The 20,556-nt window shown below is 37.1% G+C and overlaps 1 protein-coding gene across 32 annotated transcripts in view; it reads right to left on the reverse strand.

The window, feature by feature from the left end:
- FIP1L1 (factor interacting with PAPOLA and CPSF1) overlaps nt 1–20,556 on the reverse strand; it is a 90,619-nt gene that overhangs the window by 3,943 nt on the left and 66,120 nt on the right. For 25 of the 32 annotated variants that reach the window (XM_064285798.1, XM_064285814.1, XM_064285807.1 and 22 more), the window contains 2 exons: nt 20,129–20,184; nt 10,795–11,008 (listed from right to left, as the gene is read on the reverse strand). In XM_064285798.1, coding sequence (XP_064141868.1) covers nt 10,795–11,008; nt 20,129–20,184 — 270 coding nt within the window. The remainder of the gene's footprint in view (nt 1–10,794; nt 11,009–20,128; nt 20,185–20,556) is intronic. The other 7 variants (XM_064285816.1, XM_064285815.1, XM_064285812.1 and 4 more) reach the window with 2 other exon arrangements.

Genomic DNA, 20,556 nt, shown 5'->3' on the forward strand with positions numbered 1-20,556 from the left:
CTAACTTGTAACAATAATGCGCCAAGCCCTGAGCTAGGCTCTTAGAACAGGAAAAACAAACATGACACAGCCCCTGCCTCTAGGAACACAATCTCAAATGGAAAACGGACACGCAAACAATTAGCCCATGTGTGATGCACAGTCTAAATACATACAAATACAGATGGAACACAGAGAGGACATATTAAGCTTTTCAACAGCCTTCCTGATATGAAGACGAAAGAATCCAAGCTAAACTGATGAGTTAGCACTATGAGAATTAAAAATAAAGGTACACTACTATAAGACAGGTATTGTTTCAAGGCATATTAGGGGAGAGTTTCCAATTGACAAAGCAAAAGTTTTTTAAGGAATGGTTTGGCATTTTTATGAATTTTGTTATACTTTTGAAACCTTTACAAGATTCACTGTATGCTATAAAGTATTGGGTCTGAAATTAAGTGATAAATGAATAATAATAATCATAACCAACCTTCACTAAACACTGTATTATCAAGGACTGTTCTAAGTACATACATGTATTATCTCACAGGGGTTATATATTTAAAAGGGCTACTCTATTTCTTGCCAAATAAAAATCCAAACAATTTTTTGAATATTCAGATGACAGTATTTTTTCATTAAAAGACAACACACAGCTTGAACAGAAATGATTTTACACTTTGGCATCAATAATAGAAATTAAGACCAACAATATCTTCACCCTTAAATAAAAATTCAATTTTACTCTACATTATCTAGTAGAAACAGACATACAAACAGCATTTGGCATTACACCATTTCAGATGATAATATAATCTCTACTCATTTTTCTCAGCACCTGAAGATTCACCTACTTGACTTTTGTTCTAAACTTCTCTTAATGCCTAATACATTTCAATCTAATAAAATTTGATCACATTTCCCAATCATAAACAAGAAACAGTGACAGCTATCATGCTCAGCAAGACTTCTCTTCCTCCACATACATTTCTCAGTCTTTAGAAAATTAATCTTAGAATTCTAATATAATTACTGATTCAGTAACCTTAGACATCTCTTCAGTTGCTAAAACTGAAGGAAAAAAAGAGCTGAGTCTGTCTGGCAGTGATACAAAGGTGATTAATGTCCATGCTCAGGGCTTCAGCTGTATCACAATTTTAGAAATAAATGACACAGATAACACAGTCCATATAGCTTTGCAGAAAAGTATTTTGCTCAATTATCTAATCTCAGTAGTGGGCCACGGCTGATAAACAGTTAAAAGATAACTGTTAGACTTCCAGTACCTCACTCTTTGTATTCCTTATACTTTGTATCTCCCACAGTATTTTAGCGGAAGATTATAGAAAACAAAACCAAACCCACTGCCATGGAGTCAATTCTGACTCACAGCTACCCTATAGGACAGAGTAGAACTGCCCCATATGCTTTCCAAGCAGCACCTGGTAGACTTGACCTGCTGACCTTTTGATTAACAGCCATAGTTCTTAACCATTATACCCCCAGCGTTTCTGCCTAAGATTACAGGCTTCCAATAAACAACTGCAAAAGTCTACCAAATTTTTGTGATGGAAGTAACGCAAAGCTAATGCTAGTAACTTCAAATACATAAATTTAAGTTCCATCTCCATCATCTGATTTTGGGGTAGAATTACACAAACTGGCAAAACTAGAACTGATGGCTAGAGGTAGAGGGTGGTCTTTTTGTACCTCTTTAGACCTGCCCTCCTTTTATGTTCCTCTCTCCATCTCTCTCAATCCTTCTTTTTTTTTTTTTTAAGGCACAGAAGTCAATTCTTTCTACAATCTAACATCAGTAAATTCTCTCACTTAGAATGGATTAAAATGTCTTTTAGAGCACTATATGCTGAAGAGTTTTGGTTTCTAGATATAAATTTCATGCAAATTAGTAATTGATAATGAAACATCAGTATGTTAAGGAATCTAAATGGGAGTATTAGGAGATGGAAGGAAAGTATGCACCATATAAAAGAACAAGTCAGTCTAACTGTGGTCTAGCAAGAGTAATAACTCAATAATGCTATGCTTAATACGAAGTCATATCGCTGACCAAGTAGTTATTATTGCCTGTGATAATTACATTTTTTAAACATTCTTCAAAAAAAGAAAATTGACAGACAGCGTAGAGTAGTGGAAAAGAGCAGACAGAGGTGGCCCAGGATCACATACTATTTTGCCACTTAGTGAATGTGTGACCCAAGGTAAGTTCCTTAACATCTCCCAAGCTCAGTTTTCTTATCTGCAAAATGGGCTGCAATCCTTTCGAGGCTGTTTAAGTACTAGCAGTAACGTTTATGAAGTGCTTGGTACAAGAGTAGGCACTCAATACACAGCAGCTATCATGCAGGCCCATGCTTAATTTTCAGAAGTAGAACTTTTTTTGTAAAGGTGACTGACCCTGTAGTAATTTACCACACATCTAAATTAGAATAAAACAGCAAATGGATACTAGTGTTAACTCCTCTAAAAAACAAGACTCTTACAATGACTCAATCTGGATTTATACAAAAATAATTAAGGTCAATTATCTCATAATTTGTCATCTGTAACCCTCTCTTCCCCTCCCTCTCACTCTCAAATCAACGCTTGTTAGCTTTGGTGCCTGCAGATTCTGAACATAGACACATGGTGGGAACTTTACCACAGATGGTGGATGATTCAGTCCCACACACAAAATGTAAAGACTTCTTCTTCCATGCCCGTTTCTGATATGCAGCAGCAGCACAAAGGTTTCTCTGGGCCTGGAAATCATTAGAGCTCATTTCAAACACCCTAGAATGACTAGCCTTCTTTCTGGCCCACAATTAAGTTGCCTAAAAAACAGATGTTGAAACTGGTCTGCAATTTTCAAAACAACGACCCTGTAATTTGTAACACAACACACACAGCATGCCGTATTACTAAAATGCCAGTCTTCAAGAAAAAAACAGCCTTTTCTTATACATCATTTGGCTTTTTCAGACTACGCTTCATTCCTGGGATAATTCAGAACAACAGAAATTCCTTCACCTCACCGCCTCCTTTGGCCTTCAACTTTTACTCAGACTTAGATAAACATTGGCTCCTGCTGCCCTACAGCTCAACAACTTGAAAATGAAGCTTTGTTTAACCATTAACACTTTTAGTTTCAGTAAAATTTAAGTAGCATTTGCGCATGTGTGCATTTGAAATGGAAGAATCAGAGAATTTAGGCTCAAATCTACAAATGTATTTTTTAAGCAAAGGGAATTTATGACTTCTAGCAAAGCAATTCATTTTTGCCTTCTTTACTATCAACTTATCATTAAACTCCTTACTTGTGAGTATGTACAATCTAAACAGTGCAGTACTACCCCAAATATACTCCTCTTAAATCCATTAGAAACAAATCATCATTCTGGAAAATAATGCCCTTGAATTTAACAGAATCATGCATTTAAGTAGCTGAAGAAACTGCACATGTTCCACCACACAAAGCTGTACACTCACACATACACAAATACATTTATACAGATACATATTACCTTTGTTTGCTTATTTGATCAATAAAATTTTATTAAGTGCCTACAATGTATGAGTCATATAATTAAGAGGCATAAGAAAGAAAAAAGATTAATAAATCCCATTCAGTTTCTCCTTGCACAGTCCTTTTAGGTAAAGTTTTAAGCTACCAACCAGCACTAGTCAGTTTGATAATTATATAAGCCTAAACCTGTAAGGAAAGTATGTGAGTATTTCTGTATCCTCAGCACATGGTGCTGTGCCTGGTACATGATAAGGACTCAGAAAATACTGGATAATGAAGGTCTTTCCCTTTATTGTGTTTATCGTGATCAAGCTCATAAAAAGGGATAATGAGAATGACAAAAATTACAGAATTTTTAAACTACCTAACGCTAAGACTAGAAAGAACTTCGAGTAATACTGCAAGCACATCCTCAGTAGACAGTATGACTTTATCATTAATTTTTCTGTGCTTCCATTTCCTCACCTGACAAGACCTTTTGGGTTGATTTAAGTTTATGATTATATGACCAAACCTAACAAGAACAAATGCTGCCTGAATCAGGCATATGTTCACATCCTGGTTTTATAATGCTACATTTCATACAGCAAAATGAGAAGAACTTCTAGATACATTTATATACCTCATCTGTAAAAACAGCTGGTATAAAAAAATCATCTTGAACTTATTCTACTTGGCTGCTATGTTAATAAGATGCCCAAATTAACGCTATGATAATGATTGTTGTTTGTGGTTAGGTGCCATCTCGTCAGTTCCGAACCTATATACAACAGAACAAAACATTGCCTGGTACTGTGCCATCCTCACACAATCACTGCTATGTTTGAGCCCGCTGCTGCGGCCACTGTGTCAATCCATTTCCTTGACACTCTTCTACTTTTTCACTGACTCTGTACTTTACCAAGCATTATGTCCTTCTCTAGCGACTGGTCCCTTCTGATAAACATGACCAAAGTATGTGAGAAGTCTCCTCATCCTTGCTTCTAAGGAGCATTCTGGCTGTACTTCTTCCAAGACAGACTTGGTCATTCCTCTGGGAGTCCATGGTATATTCAATATTCTTGGCTAACACCATAATTCGAAGGCATCAATTCTTCTTCAGTATTCCTTATTCACTGCCCAGTTTTTGCACGAGGCAATTTAAAAAACCATGGCTTGTGGTTTCAGGGGCATCTAGGTCAATTGGTATAATAAAAACTATGAAGAAAACATTCTGCATCCCATTTTGGAGAGCAGCGTTTGGGGTCTTAAATGCTAGCAAACAGCCATCTAAGATGCAACAGTTGGTCTCAACCCACATGGAGCAAAGGAGAATGAAGAACACCAAAGACACAAGGTAAGTATGAGCCCAAGAGTCAGAATGGGTCACATAAATCAGAGACTACAATATCAGCCTGAGACCAGAAGAACTAGATGGTGGCTGGCTACAACCGATGACTGCCCTTAGAGAGAGCACAACAGAGAACCCTTGAGGGAGCAGGAGAGCAGTAGAATGCAGACCCCAAATTCTCATAAAAAGACCAGACTTAATGGTCTGACTGAGTCTAGAGGGAACCCGGAGGTCACGGTCCCCAGACCTTCTGTTAGCCCAAGACAGGAACCATCCTGAAGCCAACTCTTCAGACATAGCCTGGACTAGACTACAAGACAGAAAATGATACTGGCGAGGAGGGGGCTTCTTGGATCAAGTAGACACATGAGACTATGTGTGTAGCTCCTGTCTGGAGGGGAGATGTGAAGGCCAAGACAGGAGCCAACTGACTGGATATGGAAACACAGGGTGGAGAGAAGGAATGTGCTGTCTCATTAGGGGGAGAGCATGATGAGAAGTATATAGCAAGGTGTATATAGGGTTTTGTATGAGAGACTAACTTGATTTGTAAACTTTCACTTAAAGCACAATAAAAAAAAAAAAAGAAACACCATGGCTTGGGTCAGGTGCATCTTAGTCCTCAGTCACATCTTTGCTTTTTAACACTTTAAAGAAGTCTTTTTGCAGATTTGCCCAATACAATACAGCATTTGATTTCCTGACTGCTGCTTCCACAGGCGTGGATCATGGATCCAAGTGAAATGAAATCCTTGACAACTTCAATCCTTTTCTCTGTTAATCAAGGTGTTCCTTATTGGTCCAGTCGTGAGGATTTGTTTTGTCTATGTTGAGGTGTAATCCATACCGAAGGCTGTGGTGTTTGATCTTCATCAGTAAGTGCTTCAAGTCCTCTTCACTTTTCAGCAAGCAAGGTTTTGTCATCTGCATAATGCTGATTGTTAAGAAGTCTTCCTCCAATCCCGATGTCTGTTCTTCTTCAAATAGTCCAGCCTCTCTTTGCTCACCATACAGTGAAAGGATTCAACCCTGATACACACCATTTCTGAATTTAAACCACACAGTATTCCCTCGTTCTGTTTGAACACTGCCTCTTTGTCTGCATACAGGTTCCTCATGAGCAAAATTAAGTGTTCTGAAATTCTCATTCTTTGCAAGGTCATCCATCATTTGTTATGATCCACACAGTCAAACGCCTTTGCATAGTCCATAAGACACAGGTAAATAGCCTCCTGGTATTCTCTGCTTTCAGACAAGATCCATTTGACATCGCAATGATATTTCTCCTTTTACATCCTCTTCTGAATCCAGCTTGAACTTCTGGCAGTTCTTTGTCAATGTACTGCTGCAACCATTTTTGAATTACCGTCAGCAAAAATTTACACGTGATATTAATGATATTGTTTGGTAATTTCTGCATTCTGTTGGATGTTCGTTCTTCGTAATGGTCAGAAATATGCATCTCCTCCTCGGCTGGCCAGGTAGCTGTCTTCAAAATTTCTTGGCATAGATGGGTAACTTCAGCTCAGCATACATGTGGTGAAACATCTCAATTGGTATTCTGTCAGTTCCTAGAGTCTTATTTTTTGGCAAAGCCTTCAGGTGCAAGAACATTTTGGTTGTTGATCACATCCTATCCTGCTGAAATGCCTAACGTCAATCAAATCTTTCTGGCACAGTGAGTCTGTATTTCTTCCATTTTCCTTTCACGCTTCCTGTGTCATTCAATATTTTGCCCATATAATCCTTCAATATTGCAACTCAAGGCTTGAATTATTTCTTCAGTTCTTTCAGCTTGAGAAATGCTAGGCATGTTCTTCCCTTTTGGTTTTCTAACTCCAGGTGTTTATATACTTCATTATAATACTTTACTTTGTGTTCTGGAGCCGCCCTTTGAAATCTTCTATTCAGCTCTTTTACTTTATCATTTCTTCCTTTTGCTTTAGCCACTCCACGTTCAAGAACAAGCTTCAGAGTCTCTTTTGACATCCATTTGGGTCTTTTCTGTCTTTTTAATGACCTTTTGCTTTCTTCATGTATGATATACTTGATGTCATTCCATAACTCATCTGGTCTTTGATCATTAGTGTTCAATGCATTAAACCTACTTTTGAGATGGTCTCAGAATTTAGGTGGGAAATACTAAGGTCATACTTTGGCTCTCATGAACTTGTTCTAATTTCTTCAGTTTCAACCTGAACTTGCATATTAGCAATTGATGGTCTGTTCCATAGACAGCCCCTCTCCTTATTCTGACTGATGATACTGAGCTTCTCCATGGTCTCTTTCCACAAATGTAGTCGATTTGATTCCTGTGGATTCCATCTGGCAAGGTGTATAGTTGCCATTTATGTTGTTGGAAAAAGGTATTTGCAATGAAGAAGTCATTGGTCTCGTACAATTCTATCATGTGATCTCTGGTGTCATTTCTAACAAGGCCATGTTTTCCAACTACTGATCCTTCTTTTTTGTTTCCAACTTTTGCATTCTAATCACTAGTAACTACCTATGCATCTTGATTGCATGATCAATCTCAGAATACAAAAACTGGTAAAAATGTTCAATTTCTTCATCTTTGGCATTAGTGGTTGGTGGGTAAATTTGAATAATGGTCATATTAACTGGTCTTCCTTGTAGGTGTACGGATATTATCCTATCACTGACAAGTGTTATACTTCAGAACAGATCTTGAAGTGTTCGTTTGACAACGAATGCATTACCATTCCTCTTCTTTTTGTCATTACCGGCATTAACAGACCATAGGATCATCCGATTCGAAATCGCTAATACCAATCCACTTCAGCTCACTAACACCTAGGATATCAATCTTTATGAGTTCCAATTCATTCTTGATGGCTTTCAGTTTTCCCAGATTAATGCTTCATACATTCCATGTTCTGATTATTAGTGTATGTTTGCAGCTGTTTCTTCTCATTTTGAGTCATGCCACATCAGCAAATGAAGGTCCCGAAAGCTTGACTCCAGCCACGTCATTAAGGTCAATTCTGCTTTGAGGAGACAGCTCTTCCCCAGTCGTGTTGTGAGTGCCTTCCAACCTGAGGGGCTCATCCTCCGGCAGGATACCAGAGAATGTTTTGCTGCTGTTCATGAGGTTTTCACTGGCCCCCCTTTTTTAGAACTAGATTGCTAGGTCCTTCTTTCTAGTCTGTCTTAGTCTAGAAGCTCCGCTGAAACCTGTCCACCCAGACTGACCCTGTTGGTATTTGAAACACCAGTGGCACAGCTTCCAGCAACATGGTAACATGTAAGCCACTGCCATACGACAAACTGACAGATGAGTGGTGATTGATAATGATTACTTCTATTCATGTCAACAACTGTCTAGGTAACACAATTTTTATTAACTGTTTTCAAAATTGTTTATTTTTCTATTGTATTCACCCCCCTGCCCTGAAACATTTGTGATTTATTCATTTACACATTTGTCATATGCCAAGCCTTGTACAAAGTGCTGAGGATACAAAAATGAAATACGGTGGTCAGTGCCCTTTAAAAGATATACTAAGACACACTTGTTTTAAAGACAGTATATAGAGTACTCACGGAGCATATTAAGATAATTCTATCTATAAGGTTCAGAGAAGCTCACAAAAGCTGGGATGTGAGCTGGACCTTGAAAGAGGAAGCAAAGATTGTGAGGCAGAGAAGAGAGGAACAACATGAACAACAGAAGTATGAAACTATGGGGGATTTCCTGAAACCCAACCACTTCAGTGTAGCTGGAACATAGGTGTATTGGCTTGGGAAGAAACTGAGGTTAGAATATAGAAAGGTGTGTTGAGATCAGATTGTAAAGTGATTTGTGTATTACAAAGAAGAATTTTGGAATTTATTCTTTGGGCCAGCAGTACATGCTAGTACCTCAACAGTAAATGAGTTCTTCCCAGTGGCATGGAAAGTTCTGGGGAATCAAATTTCAGATCCTCTGCTTCCATATTTATTCTTTCCTAAATCTGAACTGCCTGATAATAAAGACGCAATTAAAACATCACACCAGGTCTCCAGCTGATCTCTTCTCTCACACTCGCCCTCCTCTGCCTTTATAAAAGAAAGGCACTCCTTTCACCAGTCTTAGTATGGTGCAGTGGCTCAGAATATAAAAACTATCACAGCAGCAAAAAGATTTAATTTAAAGTATTAGTATAGTGAGATCTATTTTATTCAAGGCTTCATAAAGCTTCTATAAGGCTTTGTGTCTTCCCCTGTCTTATATACCTTTCTGTTAAGGACAAAGTATACAGTACAAAATGGAACAATCTGGTTTGTGTCCTGGGATGTTCTAAGTTCAGATATACTACAGAGTAGTAGGGTGGGAGTTATAACAAATTTCCACTAAAGACTCTGCCCCTTCTTTCCCTGAACTAGTGTAAAAAATAAACAAAAAGGCATCCTTCTGAAGTCAACCCTATGAAAGCAAAGCAAAACAAAATATTGGGAGGTAGCACTTCATTTTGGGCTATATGACCATCCTGTTTATCTTAGACTGAGATGGGAAATATAGGTTAACTCATTTATCTAAACATAAAAATTAAACCTGACTTTGTTTCTGACAGAAATTGAGTGTGATTTGGCTGCCTGATTTGACAATAAGAACTGTCTTTTACCAATTAAGTTACACGGTAGCTATTTTCCATATATGCAGTGAGGAAAATCTATAGCTCAAAGGTTTGAATGAAAATAAATATTTAACACATAAGAGGTAAAAGTGTTTCATTTTTTAAAAAATTCTTTTGGTAGAGATGTCTGCTTTCAACAAAACTGGGTTGTAAGCTGAGATATCCTTAAAAATAACTGATAACAGGTTAACTGTATAATTTTGGGCCTATCACTAAATCTAAAGGTGTTCAAATTATTCTGTGATAGAAGTATAACAAAACTGTAAACTTATCTACATATGTATGTGAACAAGATCTCTCAGTGTTTACATCTACATAAAAATTAAAAACAGAGTTAATGGCAAACACTGTTTTATCCTAACAATAGTAATATTCACTCATGAATACATTAACTGGGGGTGAGGGGAAGCTCCTCCATCACCTTAAGATATGCATTTCCATCAATTTTTTTCAAAACGTGCAATATATTTATATTGGAATAACTAAACTTATATAAAAAAATTTAAACATCAAGTTTTATGGTCATAGGACAACATTTAAAACATTTTAACTTAGATACAAAGGGTTGTTGCAGGTAAAACTGATAGGATGATCAATTTAAAACAATTTTTTTTCAAGAATAAAAACATTTTACATTAGAATAAATTCTCTGCGGAAAGTGACACAAAAATACTAATCCGAGCACAAAAAGAAATGCAAAATTTCCAACTGTTAAAAAGAGCCTGCCTTACGCATTCTTTAAAACAGATGGTAGTGTATAACAAATCACTATGATAGTCTTAATCCATTGGATTTATTTAAAAGTGATAATCATTTTATTTTAAAATGCTAATTAAAAAAATTTACTGGAACTCATATTTTTGTAACTATTTAAACTTAAGATGAAAAATTTTAAGATAGCAAGATAAAAATACGAGGGGGTACAAAGTTTTAAAATTCTTTCAAGGCACAAGAGAACAACATGTTTGAAAACTGTTGTTTAAGGTAATGGGAAGCCTCTAAGAATTAAATAGCCCTAGTGGCGCGGTTAAGGGGTTGGCTGCTACAAAAGGTTGGCAGTGCGATCCGCCAGCTGCTCCTTGGGGATCCTATGGGGCAGTTCTAACCCTGTCCTATAGGGTTGCTGTGAGCCGAAATAGACTCGACAGCAACGGGTTTGGTTTTCTGGGGGTTTTTTTGGATGGTTTTAAAATGGCTTTCCCAAGTGCTCTTCAAGCAATTCTTTCCCGACTGAACTGGGTTTTCCATCCTCATAATCACTATAAATTCTAAAGTCTATATAAAATACATGTGTACGAACTCTTGCACATTCAACAAACCTGTTGAAAACGCTTGGAGTAGGACTGTGGTCACGCTCGCGCTCTCTCTCTCGGGTGCGCTCACGTTCTCTGTCACGATCACGGTCTCGCTCTCTGTCTCTGTCTCTTTCTCTATCTCGGTCTTTCTCTCTTCTGGCATAATAGTCCCACTGCTTGCTGGTGTCCACAAGACTAGGCCATGAAGGAGCAGAACCAGGAAGGTGGGGAAAGGCAACTAAAGAAAAAACAGAATAATTAAAAACAAAGGTCACAGTCCTTAAAACAACAAAAGACAAAAAAAGAAAGGCACTAAAAAATAAGATAAAACTTTCACCAAAAAAATGCTTCTTTAGATTATAACAGAAATTTCTTTTAAACAGAGAAGAGAAATAATATATGCTTAATACCCACAGACCGAAGGAAGATCTAGCCACAAATCTTAAAGATGTACTATAGAAAGATGCTTCACCTTGCAACGTGAAAGGAAATAAGTTAGATAAACTGCAAACCTACCAAAGTCAAAAACGGAAATCAAAATACAATAGAACATCTTCAAAATGTGAAGAGAAAATAACTTAACCTAGAAACGTGTACCCAGCTAAATTATGGTTCAAGAATAAAACAAAAGCATTTGTAGTTTAAAAAAAAAAAAAAGACAGCGAGAAAAAAAAAGTTATAACCAACAGACCTAATCAAAAGAACATCTGTCAGATGCACTTAGGAAAAAATGAAAATAACCCTAGATAGGAGACCTAAGATGAAAAGAACAAATGGTTGAACAACTAAATGGTTATTATACATGCAAAGCCAAACACTACCTAATAGTAGAGATTTTTTTAAAAAAGAATTCAATTAAAATAATGCATCACAATAGGATAGTTACAAGAAAATGGTTAGTGTTGGAAGGTTTCTGTATTGATGGGCAAGGGGGTTCAGATATTGTTTGACTACGCTTCAAGTATACATGATAAATTTCAAGAGTAATCAGCAAAAAAACAAATAAAATGTATAGTTTCAAAACAATACAGGGAAAAATAGAATTAAAAAACAAAGAACAACCAAAGACCATATATATGAGCAGTATAAATAAAGGAAAATATCATATATGAGCTTAGACGTCAAAACGCTAAATAAATATTAGCAAACAATTCATTAACATGTATACAAAAGAAAAAATAAACTGTCATGATCAAATTAGGTTTATCTCAGCAAAGCAACCAAAAGGAAAAAAACCAAACCCATTGTTGTCGAGTCAATTCCAACTTATAGTGACCCTAGAACTGCCCCACAGGGTTTCCAAAGAGCAGCTGATGGATTTGAACTGTATGGAGGTCCTAGCCAGAACAATAAAACAAAACAAGGGGGGAAGTAACAGAATGAGCAAGGATAGAAAAAAGCAACAACTGTCATTATCTGTACCTATTATTGCCTGAATAGACTTTATAGTGGGGGTTCAGAAAAATGGCTGGCTACAAAATTTAAAAAGAAAAAAAAAAAACACGGATCACAGAATTCAAATCTAACCAAAGATGTGCAAGAAGTGTATGGTGAGAACTATGGAGATTTATTGAAACACATTAAGAACAGATAGACCCAAAGCTGTAAAAAGGTATAAATTCCACATGAAGAGTGTTGATGTAACTCCAACAATGTATAACATGAGTATGAGCTTGAGCCAGAATACTGACTCTGTCATTTATTGTGTGATCTTGGGGAAATTACTTAGTCTGGCTGTTCCTCAATTTCTTAATCTGTAAAATGTGGATAACAATATGCCTGCCTTCATAAATCTGTCAAGATTATATGAGTTAATATAAACAAATTGCTTAGAACAGTGTCTGTCACATAATAAGCATTATATAAATGTTAATTATTAATCAAACTCTATATAGAGTTTTTCATGAAACCTGCGAAGTTTGTTTTAAAATGTATATGGAACAAGTGCTCGAAACATCTTACAACGTGAATAAACCTGGAAGACATTATACTGAGTAAAATAAGTCTATCACAAAAGGATAAATATTGTATGATTTCACTTTCATAAGAACAGATACACATACAGAGACCAACGCTCACTGGTAGTTACCAGGGATGGGTAGAGGGTGGGGAAGAAGGGAAAATGCTCTCTAGACAGTTGACACTTGATATTTTTGGAGATGGCAAGGTAACACTGGATATAGGTGAAGTGAGCACAGCTTGACCAAGGTAAAAATGATGTCGATGATGTGTACACGAGAAAAAAGGACATTTTGTTAAACAATGACATACGTAATTTTATGACAACCAAAAAATATGCGTGGATATATCTGTACGTATGTATATATGTATGTGTATAGGTACATATGTTTGGGTATATATACCCATCTGTATATGTGTGTTCATGCACATATATTCATATATTTAATATAGCACATAGGCAGCACAGTTTATGGATACTTCTCAGATAAAACCAAACACCTCACAAAACTGGTTTTCTGGGTTTGAAAATGTACAGCCATAGTCTTGTGGGACAACTTGGTCAACTGGCATAATACAGTTCATAAAGTTCATGTTTTGCATCCTAGTTTGGTGAGTAGTATATGGTGTCTTAAAACTTGTATGCAGCCATCTAAGATACAACTATTGGTCTCTACTTGTCCAGAGCAAAAGAGAAAGGAGGAAACCAAAGACTCAGAGAAGAAATTAGACTACAGGACTAAAAGTCTACACGAACCACAGGCCTCATCTATCCCGAGACCACAAGAACTAGAGTGCCCAGCTACCACTAATGGCTGCTCTGATCAGGGCCACAATAGATGGATCATGATAGAATAGGAGAAAAATGTGGAACAGAACTCAAAATTCTTAAGAAGTCTAGACTTACTGGACTGTTTGAGACTAGGACTCCCTGAGACTACTGCCCTGAGATACTTTTCAAACCGTGAATGGAAATTATCTCAAGGTCACTTTTTAACTAAATAACAGATTAACTCACAAAATAAAGTATATTACCAGGGAATACTGTGCTCCTTTGAAAAATCATCTATACGAGACCAAATGATCAACAATTACTTTGACACAAAGATGAGAAGGTAAGGGGACAGGAAAACTAGAATACTGGAAACAGAATAACCAGAACTGAAACAATGAGAATGCTGACACATGGTGAAAAATGTAACCAATGTCACTGGAAAATCTGTAGAAATTGTTGAATGGGAACCTAATTTGCTGTGTAAACTTTCACCAAAAACATTTTTTTTTTTGTTAAATGTGTATGGAAGAGCAGTGGCCCAAGAATACTTCTCAAGCAGATTACGGCAGATAGCTTTTGCTGTACCAGGTATCAGATTTACTATAAAACTCACAGTTAAAATAGTATTGCATTATTAGCACAACTGAACAGTCTAGAAATCCTAGAAAAAGATTCACATATATATGGAAACTTGACATGTGACAGAGATAACACTGTAGATTCCTAAAGGATAGACTATACAACAAATAGTTGACAACAGGATCTGACTTTATAACATATAAAAATTAATTCCAGGTGGCTTAAGGACTTAAATATGAAAACTAAACTTGAAAACTTTAAGGGAAAAAAATGTATTGAAGAATATCTTTTATGTCTTTAAGGTTGGAGAAAGTAATTGTCCAAATATGAACTCAACTAAAATGTGGTGTGACTTCACACAACTGATAGTGTTTATTAAAAAAAAAAAAAAGGTACTTTCTTTGCTATAGGAACTTTCTCCTTGGAGGGCTTGGGTATTTGTTATAATTATCTCTGCAGCGTACAATACCTACATAGTCATAATAATGTAAACAGTCTTTACTGTTTATCTTTTAGAATAAAAATCTGTCAGAGTACAGATAACAATTTTGGTTACAGGACAGAATGTAAATGTTACAAATAAAAACACAACTGATCAAAGCTGGAAGGACAAAGGAGAAGGAGAGGTGAAGGCAAGGATACACCAATATCTTCATCTTACACAGCAGAGACTCACGGTACATGAAACAGAGGATAAAACCCAAAAAATCAAACCCACTGCCATCAAGTTGATTCCAACTTATAGCGACCTTACAGGACAGAGTAGAACTGCCCCATAGGGTTTCCAAGGAATGGCTGGTGGATTTGAACGGCTGACCCTCTGATTGGCAGCCACAGCTTGACATAGCTCTTAACCACTGCGTCACCCAGGGTCCAACCAGAGGACTGGCACATAAATAAAAAAGAGGAACAAAAATAGTGATATAACTTTACTAGTGGGAGTAAAGGACAGAAGTAGTGATGGTAAGTGAGCAAAACTCACATCTATCATGGCAGGAAGATAGTAGATGGTATCTAAAGTTACATAAACTAAGAAAAAGAGTGATATGCATATGTAGAAAAAACTATGGAAGCCATCATAAGAACTAAAAATAAACCATTAAAAATGCTTACTTCCACAGTTCTTTATTATTCCTGTAAGGATTTTTTTTTTTTTTTTAACTATGTCTAACTTTATAAGCAAAGTCTTAAAATGACACAATGGCTGTAACAATGGGCTGAACCATAAAAATGATCATGAGGATGGCATAGGACCAGGCGGTGTTTCGTTCTGTTGTACACAGGGTCGCTATGCGTCGGAACTGACTCAATGGCACCTGACAACAATATTGCACACTCAGAACGATTATTATTTTCATCTACAATTACTTAATGGTGTTTTAGGATGATTACAAAATTGTAAATAAGTAAAAATAAAAGTAAAACAGAATCACCAACAAAGACAGAAACCATATTTATCTACATCACAGGGCTTTGTTCAACTAGGATGAAGAAAACTCTCAACTTTCTCCCATTTAATTCTTACAATATGCCTTATAATTGTTATCATTAAAGAAGTTCATTCAAAAGAAAATGTCTCTGAGAGAGGAGCTGGGGGTGGTGAAGAGTGAGCAGAAGACGCTTTTTGATAAACAATGTACATAGGACGGAAACCCTGGTGGCATAGTGGTTAAGTGCTACGGCTGCTAACCAAAAGGTTGGCAGTTCGAATCCGCCAGGCGCTCCTTGGAAACTCTATGGGGCAGTTCTACTCTGTCCTGTAGGGTCGCTATGAGTCGGAATCGACTTGACAGCACTGGGTTCTGGGTATATAGGACATTGATAAAAAGTTAAATGTTTAATTAGCATTAAAAACAAAAATCTTCCACAATGGGGCTGGGTAGGTAATTTCCAGAACAAAGTCTTAGTCTTTCTAATATGGACTATTCCTCGTGGTCATCTTTACTGAAATACACAAGGAATACAATGGGGCAAAGCAAAAAATGCTTTGCTTTTTTAAGTCCCACAAAAGAGGTAAAAATAAAATTTTAATTAATAAGTAATGCTTACTGAGTGCTTAGATATTACAGGTAATTTGCTAAGCACTTTATATTCAAATTTATTTTACAGAGGAGAAAAAAGACTTAAGTTATTTAACTTGTTCAAAGTTACCAAGATAAGATGGACCCAGGACTCAAACGAAGGCTGTCCAATTATGCTACACTGACTCAAAGTTCAGAAAAGGGACCTTGCTGGAGAAGGTGGTGATATTTATAAAAATTAACAGCTAACATTTCAGGTTTATTAAATGGCAGGACTAAAGTGCTTCAATGTATCCTCAGTGAACTTCACCTTATGAGGAAGAATCATGCTCTCTATTCAACAGCTGAAGGTCTATAAATGTCACGTAACTAGTAAGGGGGAGAAGCAAGATTCCAACCCAAGGAATATGACTTCCTGGGTGCCTAGCAAAAAAACATAGTCATTGAAACAGTAAGTCAACACAAAGACTACCTTATGAAATGAATAAATGGTAAACGCATTTTTGAACAAGTTGGTGCAGATATCTAGAAGGTAGCTGGAAATACATGACTGACACATCTATTACTCAAGGCTTATATATTCTCAAGTACAAATGCTTTGAAATCTATTCACTTTTTTCCATCCCCAATGGTATTACCTGGTACTACTAAAAACAAACAAACAAAAAAAAACACCTGTTGCCGTTGGGGTGATTCCGACCCATACCGACCCTAGACGACAAGAGTAGAACTGCTCCATAGGGTTTCCAAGGAGCAACTGGTGGATATGAACTGCCAACCTTTTGGTTAACAGCCGTATCACTTAACCACTGTGCCACCAGGGCCATTATTCCCTCCTCTGGATACTCTAACCACTTCTTATTTGTTCTTCCAAAATAAGCAAGCATTTTTAGCATCCCAACCCTTCTATCCACTCTATAAATCTGTAATTTCCACACAATAAGTAGCCATAGTAGAGCTTTTAAAACTGGAAATCTAAGCAATTTCATTACTCAGCATAAAATTTTTAAATGGTCCCGCGAAGCCTTCAGAATAAGGTTGGAAGCCAATGGCACGGAGATAATGTCCTGCATGATGTCTTGTATCATCTCTAGACATTCTCATGCGTTCTCTCTACTTCAGCCACATCACCCTTCTGTCAATTCATAAAGCCTACCATGTTCTTTTCTCTCATGTCTTTGCACAGCTTAGAAGTCAAATCACCTCCTGTTCTACATCTCTGGAGTGGGAGACCCCTCTTCTGTGCTACCATGACACCCTCCTCTCCTATCACTGCACTATCACTTTCAACTTGGCTGTGTCTCCATTAGTCTGTAAGTTCGATGAGGGCAAGCACTGTCTATTAGCTTGCTGCATCCCTAAAATCTAGTACAACGCAGAATATTTTTAAGTGAATGAATGAGCAAGAGATCTAAGCAGAAAGTGATATTGGAAGGACTTGGAAAGAGTGAATGCAGTAAGACCACCTAACTAAATGATCTGAAGAAAAGATAAAACTAGTGTGGGGGAAAGACAAGAGCAAGGCTTGTTAGATGGCATATGATTCAAGAAACAAAGATTACGGACAATGAAGGCTAAGCACTTGGTTGACAAAAAGCTTTGGTTGCAGTAGAGAGCTTAGACATGGAACCTACTTATTTCACGAGGTTAGGATAAAATACTGAAAAGGCGTTCCATAGTCATCACTCTCTAGGGAGGCTTAACAGTACAGGAATTAATCAAAAGGATGGAAACTAGAAGAGAGAGACGTTTAAAGTTCTTTTTAAGATACAGAATGGAAACTGAAGATGCAGTAAAAAACCAATCATCAGTCTCTCCATTTACTCCTCCTTCCTCCCTAAGGAAGACACACGCCTGTTACTACAATATGTTAAGGAAGCATTAAAAGAAGACGGAAGGAATACATGGAGTCACTATACCAAAAATAATTGGTCAAGGTTCAACCATTTCAGGGGGTACCATATGAGCAGGAACCAATGGTATGGAAGGAAGTTCAAGCTGCACTGAAGGCCCTGGTGAAAGACAAGGTTCCGGGAATAGAGAGAATACTGACTGAGATGTTTCAACAAACAAATGCAGTGCTGAAGTACTCACTTGTCTATGCCAAGAAATTTGGAAGACAGTTACCTAGCCAACCAACTGGAAGAGATCTATGTTTATGCCTATTCCCAAGAAAGATGATCCAACCGAATGAGGAAATTATTGAACACTATCATTAATACCACACGCAAGTACAATTTTGCTGAAGATCATTCAAAAACGGCTGCAGTAGTATATCTACAGGAAACTGCCAGAAATTCAAGGATGGATTTCAAAGAGGATGTGGAACCTGGGATACTGTTGCTGATGTCAGGTGGATCCTAGCTGAAAGCAGAGAATACCAGAAAAGATGTTTACCTGTGTTTTACTGACTATAAAAGGAATTTGACTGTGTGGATCGTAACAAATTACGGATAACATTGCGAAGAATGAGAATTGCAGAACACTTAATTGCACTCATGAGGAACCTATACATAGATTAAGAGGCAGTCATTCGAACAGAGTAAGGAGATACTGGGTGGTTTAAAGTCAGGAAAGGTGTGCGTCAGGGCTGTATTCTTTCACCATACCTATTCAATCTGTATGCTGAGCAAATAATTTGAGAAGCTAGACTATGTGAAGAAGAACAGGGCATCAAGATTGGAGGAAGACTCATTAACAACCTGTAATATGCAGACGACACAACCCTGCTTGCTGAGAGTGAAGGGGATTTGAAGCGCTTACTGACAAGGATCAAAAACCTCAGCCTTCATTTATGCACTACTCCTCAACATAAAGAAAACAAAAATCCTCAAAACTGGACCAATAAGCAACATCATGATAGATGGGGACAACACTGAAGTTGTCAAGGACTTCATTCTACTTGGATCCATAAACAACAGCCATGGAAGCAGCAGTCAAGAAATCAAAAGACACATTGCATCGGGCATATCTGCTGCAAAAGACCTCTTTAAAGAGTGTTGAAGAGCAAAGACGTCACCTTGAAGACTAAGGTGTGCCTGACCCAAGCCAGGGTGTGTTCAATCGCCTCCTATGCATGTGAAAGCTGGACAATGAATAAGGAAGACCAAAGATGAACTGACGCCTTTGAACTGTAGTGTTGGCGAAGAAAATTGACTATTCCATGGGGTGCCAAAAGAACAAACAAATCTGTCTCGGAAGAAGTACAACCAGAATGCTCCTTAGAAGCAAGGATGGCAAGGCTATGTCTCACATACTCTGGACATGTCGTTAGGGGGGATCAGTCCCTGGAGAAGGACATTATGCTTGGTCAAGTAGAGTTAGCGAAAACGAGGAAGGCCCTCTGCTTAACGCAGTGGCTACAACAATGGGCTTAAGCATAACAACGATTGTGAGGATGGTGCAGGACTCGGCAGTGTTTTGTTCTGTTGTACACAGGCTTGCTATGAGTTGGAACTGACTCAATGGTACCTAACAACAACATAACATTGTGTCATTAAATTTCTCTCCAAAAGTCAGCTTTTCTAGTCCTCAAAACAAGTTTGTTTTCTCAACATTATCTCCTCAACATACAAGTTTTTGCTAATCATACATTAGTACTTATGTTATTTTTTTGCATAAAATTATCGATATATTAAATCCCAAATACAAATTTTTTGTTTTGTTTTAAATACAAATGATCTTGTTGACAACTATACCACACTACTGTCAAAGGGCATTGCTTATGACCTTCTGTCTTTCCATTAATCCCTTAAAAGTCCTTTTAAGAAGAGGCGAGGTACAAATATACCCATTATATAACTTTGTATTAATTCTTTAAATTACAGTTGATAATTAAATGAAAATTATGCTGTTAATTTACCTGCAGATATAACTAGAGATAGCTATTTCTTTAGCTAATATTTTTTAAATTGATCTGTAAGGTATTACTTTAAACCATGGAAGCATATTTTTATTCCTTTAAAAATACTTATTTTAGTATTTTGATTCAAATTAAAACTGGGCAACTAATAATATTACTTACCGTTGCCATATGGAAATGCACGTGCAGAACGACTATCATAACCAGAGGAATGTCCACTATGGAAGAAAAAAATGTATTTTGATGTGTGTTACAAGTAGGTTCTGAATTTTAATAGTTTGGTTGCAAATACAAATGTCAAGACAAAACTACAAGGACCTTTATTAAAAAAAAAAAAAAAAACTTAGGCTTTTTAAATTAAAAAATATTAAACCAACGTGGAGGCTCAGGGAGCTTCCCAGCTGATGACTACACATGGGACAGGGTAGCATGTCCCTCTTTGGGACACAGAAGCTCTATGCTGTGATCCCTCCCAGACCTCAACCTATTCATTTCTTTAATTGTATTCTTTTTGGTTATATTAAAGCTGTTATGGCAAGTAAAGGAGCCCTCGTGGTGCAGTGGTTAAAGTGCTTGATTGCTAACCAAAA

This window comes from Loxodonta africana, chromosome 5, assembly GCF_030014295.1.
Source record: "Loxodonta africana isolate mLoxAfr1 chromosome 5, mLoxAfr1.hap2, whole genome shotgun sequence".
Taxonomy (NCBI): domain Eukaryota; kingdom Metazoa; phylum Chordata; class Mammalia; order Proboscidea; family Elephantidae; genus Loxodonta; species Loxodonta africana.